Genomic DNA, 9,035 nt, shown 5'->3' with positions numbered 1-9,035 from the left:
GGATTATAAAGAAACACGTAAAAAACAGGTAGTGATGTGATGAATGGCATGACTTTATTGTAACAACTGCTCAATGTTAGACATATGGGATTTAATGTGGTTATAGAGACATGCCATACAACCTTTACCGAGCCCACTTTTAAGCCAAGTGCTCCTTCCTGCTGGAGGAAGACAATACAACCACAGAGGACGCTCATTTTCTGCATACGCGGGCCCAACTTTCTCTTAGATCCCTTAAGTGATTGTTGTCGCAGACGCAGTGACTATTTACAGTGTTTACAATAGTGATGTAATGTACAAAAGAGGAAAAACAAAACATCTTTACAAATATTTGCATAAGAAAAAACACAAAAACCCCCACGTCTGCTCTTAAAAACAATGTGAAAAAGAGGAAGATATCCAGTTATTTAAAAATCCCTCCCGTGATAAGGTTTAAGTGCGGTAGGTCCAATGAAAGGAAACTTTGGGAACACACCAGGGATACATGCATCAACATCACATCTCTAGGCTTGCATCTGTTCTCACGCAGCTTCCCATTTCTCAGGCAACTCCCCAATGACGACAAGACCTTCAAGCTTAAGTTGAAGATGGTGTCAAATCGTGCAAAGCAGCCTAGTCATGATACACATTCGCATTAACTGCAGTTTACTGACACACACATCATCTTAACTTACAGCTTATCACATAACTGCCTGTCAAAGGCTCCAAATATATCGATAACCCACTCGAAACCCAAATTTGGGCATTAAAGTGATGACATGGAAGTGACATCAGAGTAGGTCAGTGGAACTAGTTATGTTCCCTCTAGATCGAGGCCTCTGTGTGGTAGATCAAAGCAGCTTTTTAGGCCAAATTGTGTTTCAGGCACAGATAGACTTAGGCATCGTGCCTCTACTTTACAGCAGTAGAGGAACATGTGGGCAGAGTATGGCAGTCTGAGGTACTTCAGGGTCAAGCTAAGGGGTTTAAGAGTATCCCAGCAACCTACAGTTCCCTCCTCTTACACCGCTCTTTATACTTTCTCACTTTATCTCAGTTAACAGTCAAGATGTGAGCAATAAATACTGTCATCTACTACCTCTAGCATATTTCATGTGCAAACCAATGAAGAAACAAAACGGGAGGAAGTCACATTTAAATATTAATCAGTCTTTTCTGACGGTAACTCAAACCATGTGAGAAAAGGAAACTGACAATTAGCAGAAAGTCACGTTTTAATCAAAAGATGGAAGTAAAGGAAAGAGGAAGGAAAATGTTATGGCTATTTTTTGCTAAAGTTTTCTGCTTCTGCTTCAGGGATGATGACACGGGTGATAAACGTCGGCATACGGGCGATCACTGAAGATGACTCGGTACAAAAAATCCTACAAAATCAAGACTTTGAGAGCTGTGTCGTCAGCTATTACAAGAGAAGTCTGTGTTTTAAAACTGATATCTAAATACAGAGTATACGCAAGCATAGCCAGAAACGGTGCTCAATAAACAAGCAGGTCGTGGGTGTTTTTTTTCTTCAATTTTTTTCCCTCTCTGTGTTTATAATTCAGTACATTGACTTCCTGTGGTTATAATATCAGCATAACACTGGTTACCGAGTCCACGTATGATGACATTCTCTTTACAGACTCAACCCAAAATGAAATCATCACTCGTTTCAGTTTTCACCTCATGCACGTTGCTCTTTGCAGCTTCGCAGTTCTGTTTATTCGATAAATGACAAAATAGCAGAACTGAAAAGAAGAAAACATTCAAGGCCTTTTTCATAGTTGTGTTTTTGAGTGTGCGTTATGTTCTACCAAGCACCTTTAGTGAGACTGAAAGCGCACCATGAACAGAAGAGAGGCAGGAATCAATAGATGCTGCCATCTGGAGGATTTACTAGTGAACTGCATGATTTGGCCAAGCCGATCCCCCCATTTGATACACAGTCACTGACTCGGCCTCCTAAAATCCAATTATTACAAGTAAAAAAATAAAGTGCATTTTGGCTGTAGTCAAGTGCTGGTCCTACTTTTTGGGGAGTGATCAGACTGTTTTTCTGTAGTCTGCATTCCTGAAATGACGCATGTGCCTCCAAAATAAACCTATAAGCACCAATAGTTGTTGTGAGGGTTGCGGCAGTAAAAAACAAAAAAACAAAACAAAGGGAACAAATATTCAACGGGGTTATAGGTAATATTTTGTTTTATACTATTTTGGTCACCATGCACTTGCAGATTCAACAACAGCCCATCTGATACCAGCTGAGAGCAGAAGGGAGAAAAGACACCATCTTTCCCCGCCGTGATCATCGCAGCTTCCTGTCAAAGCGGTTTCATCATCTTTCCCATGTTCAGATATCCGGGAGGAGCAAACCCATTGTCCACTGTCCATAATCCTCCTACTCCCTCTCTCTGTAGATTCTTTACATTAGCTTTGTAACTGCTCACTGAGCACACATTAAAGTTCATCTTGGAGTCTTTAAATTCTCATTTGAACTGCATTTGTGAGAGCCGCGCTGTAGAGTCGACAGTTCCTTAGCTTTATCGACAGTCTACTCAGAGTGTAGCCTGCAGAGTGGGATCAAGACTGCCTTCCCTCTCTGGAGACTCTATGCAGTTGGCCGACTCCTGGAGCTTCAGCAGCATGGCCATCTGTGGAGCAGGAGGAGACACAGAAGAAGAGTTAGCCACAGAGAAGATTGCTACACATGTAGCAATCTTCTCTGTTATTAAGTTATTCTAGATTAAGTTATTCTACGTTTAATCCAATAACTGCTCTGCCAGCGTTTTTGACTGTCTTGTAATCAGGCTCTCCTTTCTTATGTGTTTCTAATGCTAAAGATATATTTTCTGTGTCAGAATAAAAGGACTCAGTTGAGGAAACAATCGCAGGAAATTCAGTACATTTATTGAGAATTTAGTACTGATAGACAGTTTTAAACATTCCTGTGAGTATGGAGCACGATGGCCCAGTTACAGTGAGCTGCTAGATGAGGTGTTGCAGGCTCTACACCAGGGGTCCCCAATCCCAGTCCACGAGGGCCGGTGTCCCTGCAGGTTTTAGATCTCACCCGGGGTCAACACACCTGCATCACATGATTAGTTCATTCCCAGGCCTCTGGAGAACTTTGAGAAGGTAATTTATCCATTTAAATCAGCTGTGATGGATCAAAGACACATCTAAAACCTGCAGGGACACCGGCCCTCGTGGACTGGGATCGGGGACCCCTGCTCTACACTCTTCACACCTTTCGCAACATGAACTTTTTTTGCACCATGGTCAATTAATTCAATTAATTGACAGTCTTATTGAAACAATGTCAATTTGTTTGTATTCCCGGCAATATTCTCCACTCTCAGCAAATCAAAATGGACTAAAGCACATCTAGGCACAAAAACTAGAAAAATTTGCATTTCCTGCGAAAATGCTGTGTGGGTGCCTTAACGCTGAAGATGTCGGCTGAAAAAAGCTGAAAAAGTTGAAAAAACAACAACAAAGCATTTCCCTGAGCAGGATTCAAACCTTTTGGTTTCAAGGCGGCGACTCACCTCACTCCGCCAAACTCATTCTCACAAAGAAGAGGTGGAGAGACTGACAATTCTGGCGAAATTAGCAGAAGCTGCTTAGAATTGTGCTGATAAGAGGTGAAAAGGCTAAAAGTTTTGCAGAAAAGAGTTCAATCAGCAGAATTTCTGCTGAAAAGAGGTTTTTGCTGAAAACAGCTGAAAAAGCTGAAAAGTGGTGGAAAAACTTAAAATTGTGCTGAAAAGGGGTGAAAAAGTTTAACTGTTAACTGAAAGAAATTTTGCCATAAGCGGGATTTGAACCCGGGCCTCCCAGTCTGAGAACGGACGCTTATCTCACTGAGCTAAAACACAGGTCAACCCGGCGAGGAAAATCAGTGAGGCCGCTGATAATGTGGCAGAAATGGGCAAAAAATATTGCAAAAAAAATTCAATATCTCAAAAAGTATAGAAGTTATGAGCACCAAAAGTCATAGCACCCATTAGCAGAAACAGCAGAATTTTTTAAAGTTTGAACGGAGAAAATCGGCTGAAAACTGAGGGAGTAGTTAACGTCCAAAAAACGTACGGAAAGCAACTTGCAGAATAAAGAAACAGGATCTCAATAGTGTGGATGCCTATGGCATCCACACAATCACTCACCAGTGGGTCTGACTCCAGTGTGCTGGGTGGAGGTGTGTCTTTAGGAGGCTTCTTCTCCTCACTGAGTGGACCTATGCTAGGAGGAGGTAGGTGAAAGAGCCTGGACTGATCCTGCTGTGCGTTGGGCCAGGGGAGGGTGCCTCTCACCCACTCGACCGGATCCTCCCATACTGATTTATGCCCATGGACCTGACAGGAAGACAAGTCCATAGTGAAAACAGTGTTGTTATAGAGGGGGTTATTGTTTGTTCCACTACTGTTATATTTTGGAAATGTGTGCATGTTCACCTTAATGCCATCTTTGGCTCCTTCCTGCAAGTACGGTATGATCGAGTGGTTCCACAAGTCAATGAACCACTGCCTGAACTCCGCCACTGACACTGGGCATGACAGGAAAAAGCAGGGACCTGGAGGAGGCAGGGTTTTTTGTTAACAGGTCTTTATCATAACAACTCTCTCCCAAGTATCCAAGTCGGACTTTGCTCACTCTGTCTGCTAATATCTCACCTATGAGGAAGTCTGAAGTGCTGTGTTTCTCCAGGAAGGCGTGCAGATGGTACCAGAGCTGAGGGATCCAATCGAGAACCTGGAGGAGCTCCTGGTGGCGTGCCAAGTCCTGCTCCTGGTCCTGGTAAGCCTCTACAGCTTTACGGTGCAAGTACCTCAGCAGAAACCCATTTGCTGGTTCTACGTTGTTGGAGAACATCACCATCCTGTGGCCACATGCAAGAAACACTTACTTTCTGCGTAAGAGTTAAACAGGGTCACGGAGTATGCTTCATCCAGTCCTCTGCCTACCTGAAGCTCAGGTGCAGCCCATGGTTAGACGTCATTTTCACAGGTTGATTGGTCGTTCCAATTATGTACGGACTGAAACAGCAACAGAGAAAATCTTGTTACTCTTCGATTAAACAAATCTTATTGAATTCTTTGGTGAAACAGAGTAATTCTCAGTCATTTACCATTTGTGATACTTGCAGGTGAGCGCTCCATTAACAAGCTCAGTGATGGCCGCTGAATCGCTAATATCATCGATGATAACGACCAGGGGAAGTTCCCCTCCACACTCTCTGTCAATCTGATTTGCTAGATCTGACAAATACAACTGCAGCTCCTGTTAAAAGGTGAATACATATTTTCATACTTGCTTGTGAAAGAATAAGAAACAAAAAAACCCACCAAAAATCCTTAATCAGGTTTTACCTTCTGTGATTGACGGTGCATGTTGAAGGTGATAGCAGGGCTGCGACCCAGGAGACCGGGCTCGTGGCCGGCTTCAGTCGAGTCAGTGCGGCTGCGCTGCAGGAGGTAGTGGGCCAGACGCTGAGCTAGGTAAGTCTTTCCTGTCCCGCTGGGCCCAGACAGAACAAGGCGCCTGTGCTTCATCAGCAGGCTGATATAGTGCAGCATCATGGGCTTAGGAATCAGGGTCTCAAACACCAGTGAGTCAACACATTTTTCCCGGAGACCTGAAGAGTTTCAGACACAGAGGGGAGGATGAGCAAGACGATGTATGTAGCATTTATGAATAACTAAACTGTCTAATTTTATACTAGATCCAGTACTTAAATTACATCAGTTGGTCTAGGTCTCGGGGGGCTTAACCAACATGAAAATAGTCATTTTAGCCCCCCCAACCTAACAATAGAAGAGGAGCTTTTTTCTGTCAAAGCAGGAACCACAGTGAAGGTTTGGGTTGCCAAACCCTGGCCCAGATAAACCATCACATGCTTTCATTACATTCCCAAAGTCCTGCTTTTGTCTTGTGGCTATTTAATAGCACTCTGGCATCCACGACCCTCGAGCCAACCATTTTCATTTACAAAATAGGCCTCAGATTACACTCAAAATATGTGTAAGATTCCTGGAGACTAGCACCATGTAAAAGTTAAAAAGCTGCATGTAATTCATTTAAGAAAATAGACGTCAATAAGAGTTTTGAATACAGCGTTTCAAAGCAAAACAAACTGTTTTCAGCTCCATTTTTATGCAAATATTGCAACAACTTTTACCTCGAGCTGCTTTGTATTCAAAGATAACAATACAAATAAACCCAAACAATCAAAAAACTCCATGTGAAGTAAGCACGAGCACAGGAAAAACTCTGACCACTCCACTCCAGCCAACTCTGGGAGGGGCAGCCATCCGCTGGTGAGAGGGGGGGGGGGAGACAGGACATGGAAAAAAAAATGCACTGAATGCACTTATATCTGCTAACCTTTCAAGGTGACAAAAATACGAGCGGGACCATTGCCAAGACATCGATAAGGTGAGCCTTGGGGTTTGTCCCCCCCAATCACCCTCAGCCTGCCCTGGGTAAACTGGTACATGTGCAGGGAGTCACTGGTCAGACCCAAGCTGGCTGTCGGGTCCACTTGACTTAAATAATCCTAAACAAAGAACAAATATATCACAGTTAAAAGTTTACGGTTGAGCAAACAAATCGCAGCCGGGCTACTGAACCACAAATGTCCACTCAATAAAAAAGGAGACCAGATTTACAAGACTTACTTTGAAGGTCTCGGCTATGAGGGAGTCCAGACAAGGCCAGTCAGTCCTCGCATTAATCAGCACGGAGCCAAGGTAGTACTCCTGCTGCTGTTTGTCCTACAGAGAAGAAACAGACGCTTAATTTCCAGAGTGTCCAGTTAAAGCTCTTGACATTATCGGACATTGTGAGTAATAAAAGTGTTCCACGTCTACCTCTGTTTGGTCTCCGATACGGACCAGCAGACGTGCACACACTTCTTCACGCTGAGAAGACACGCTTAGCGTGTCACCTTGAGACGCTTCTGCAAGAGAGGAGGAAATGAGGAGGAGATGCACGCTGCACTTCTTTATGAGGTAAACATTGTTTTAAGGCTTTGTTAGTCTCTGACCTGGATCTTTACAATCATTCAGACTAAGGCTGAAGGATTTGGTGAGGGACATGCTCATTGGCTGCCTCAGAGAGGGCCCCAGGAGGGACGCCAGGCCTGAAGGCTGGGATGTGGAGGAGGTGGGGCCAGAGGCAGGGAGGTGATGCTGGGTTCCTGTTTTTAAATTGACATTTTCTGCCTTCAGGTTCTCCACCGTCGACTGAAACATGAGCATAAAGCTTTAAATTGTAATAACAGCTTTGCAGGTAACTGAACAAAGACACGTGCAGTAGGCAAAACAAACCTGCATGTTTTTCATGGCTTCTCGGAGCTGCTCAAGCTGATGTGCAGAGTCTAAGGCTTCAAGTCGAATATCTGTCAGTTCCCTCTCTTTCACCCAGAGCTCTGAGCGCAACTCTGATACGGCGCTTTCCTCGCCGTCTCCCTCTTCTGTACTTTCCATGATCCTGGAAAAAGCCAAGGAGCCCTTATAAGAAATTTTCATAGACGAAAACTGCACTGCTGAGCTGTGCGGTGGAGTAGGTGTTGTGTACTCACACAGAGGAGGTGGCTGAAGCTGAGGTTTTCAGGGAAGGCAGCATGCCGTCTCCTCCTTCTCCCCCTTCATGAGGCATCTTGGGAGAGTTAGGAGCTGAGGAGTCGGGGGTGGCAATTTCCTCAATGTCAGAGTATGTTTTGGAGCCTTTCTTAATGCTGAATGCTTTGTTGAAGGAGCTCCTCAGCTACATAGAAACAGAAGAGATAAACCGATATAAAACAGTCAAACGATGACTTCACATGACTGCATTCATAACTGGAAAGAAAAAAAAGAGGGAATAGTTAGAACTGTTAATGTGACACATGCTAAGTACAAAGAGTATAAAAAATAAAGGAATAGTTTGTCATTTTTCACTGCAGATAAAAGCCAAAACCCCCAATCTGTCAAGTATAGTTTCATTTTATATAGAATGAATAAACGAGATATCATCATGTGCATTTGTAAATCTCACAGAGCAGAATATTTGTACCTTTGTTTTAAACCAAGCAGCTGGTGTTAATCAAAAACAAAGAGCCTTCCCCAAAATGACAAACTACCGCTTTGAACTTTCAGTCGTTTTCTGCACTGAGTCCAAGCTCCAATCCGTTTTCTGCACTTAGATTTAGCAGCTGGTTTAGTGAGGGTTACATGGTAAAAGAAAAAGTCATGTATTCTCTTACACAGGGACAAAATACAGGATAAAGTATGATGTAGCAGGGGAGAAACATAACTGAAAGATGCGTTAAATAAACTCGATTAAGCCTGAGCGCTTCGCTTCTTACGGAACATCATTTCTGCTGCCAGCCGCTCTAACCGAATTACGGCCATCTATTCAAATTAAATGGTCACATGAGGCAGCCAATCAGCAGTGTGGGAGGCCAATCAGCAGAGATGGAGGGTACTCGAGGACTGTGCTGCACTTTTAGATGGTCCATCATGCTGTATGACAGGAAATTAATAGAGGTTTTATAGAAACACAGTGACTGAACTCACCTCGAAGACCTAAAAGAGCAGAATAGCACAACACAAAGGAGGGAAAGACTGGTCATACTTCATCCACGCTGCTTTGTCATTTTCATTAAGGAGAACAGACACAGACCATGCAGTGAGAATAACATAAAGCCTCGCAAACAGCTCTTACCCAGCTCTTTTTCTTCTTCTTCTTAGCATCTTGGTCCTTCAAGCTGCCCACGCTGGACATGCTGGTCAAACTGTTCAGACTGGAGATGCTCTCACAGGAGTTCTGACGTCTGATACACAGATCTGGAAAAAAATAAAGAGAGAAAATATTGAATAAAAGTGCTGTGGAGTGAGCGAGAGATAAAAGGATAACCTGAATAGTTTACAGACCTTTGCTGTTATCTGGGTTGTTTAAGGCTCCGTGTATGACAGCCTGGGCTTCTTCATTCCTGGTCTTCAGAGCATCAATGGTCTCCCGGAGATCCATCAGCTCAGAGTCCTGCACAAACATTAAATAAATGGTTTGAGCAACAC

The 9,035-nt window shown here is 43.6% G+C and overlaps 1 protein-coding gene across 6 annotated transcripts in view; it reads right to left on the bottom strand.

Moving 5' to 3' along the window:
- Nucleotides 1-32: 32 nt before the first annotated feature.
- nav1a (neuron navigator 1a) overlaps nucleotides 33-9,035 on the bottom strand; it is an 83,402-nt gene continuing 74,399 nt past the window's right edge. For all 6 annotated transcript variants that reach the window (XM_085393876.1, XM_085393877.1, XM_085393878.1 and 3 more), the window contains 15 exons: nucleotides 8,892-9,000; nucleotides 8,683-8,804; nucleotides 7,562-7,746; nucleotides 7,308-7,470; nucleotides 7,025-7,223; nucleotides 6,849-6,937; nucleotides 6,657-6,752; nucleotides 6,364-6,535; nucleotides 5,349-5,614; nucleotides 5,108-5,259; nucleotides 4,944-5,015; nucleotides 4,653-4,858; nucleotides 4,434-4,552; nucleotides 4,146-4,334; nucleotides 33-2,630 (listed from right to left, as the gene is read on the bottom strand). In XM_085393876.1, the coding sequence (XP_085250002.1) occupies nucleotides 2,535-2,630; nucleotides 4,146-4,334; nucleotides 4,434-4,552; nucleotides 4,653-4,858; nucleotides 4,944-5,015; nucleotides 5,108-5,259; nucleotides 5,349-5,614; nucleotides 6,364-6,535; nucleotides 6,657-6,752; nucleotides 6,849-6,937; nucleotides 7,025-7,223; nucleotides 7,308-7,470; nucleotides 7,562-7,746; nucleotides 8,683-8,804; nucleotides 8,892-9,000 (2,235 nt within the window). In that variant the 3' untranslated portion in view covers nucleotides 33-2,534. The remainder of the gene's footprint in view (nucleotides 2,631-4,145; nucleotides 4,335-4,433; nucleotides 4,553-4,652; nucleotides 4,859-4,943; nucleotides 5,016-5,107; nucleotides 5,260-5,348; nucleotides 5,615-6,363; nucleotides 6,536-6,656; nucleotides 6,753-6,848; nucleotides 6,938-7,024; nucleotides 7,224-7,307; nucleotides 7,471-7,561; nucleotides 7,747-8,682; nucleotides 8,805-8,891; nucleotides 9,001-9,035) is intronic.

The sequence above is a fragment of the Rhamphochromis longiceps genome, linkage group LG20 (genome assembly GCF_057381845.1).
Source record: "Rhamphochromis longiceps isolate RC_006_pf linkage group LG20, R_longiceps_female_GT1.1, whole genome shotgun sequence".
Classification (NCBI taxonomy): Eukaryota; Metazoa; Chordata; class Actinopteri; order Cichliformes; family Cichlidae; genus Rhamphochromis; species Rhamphochromis longiceps.
This window is presented reverse-complemented; position numbering and strand designations above follow the sequence as displayed.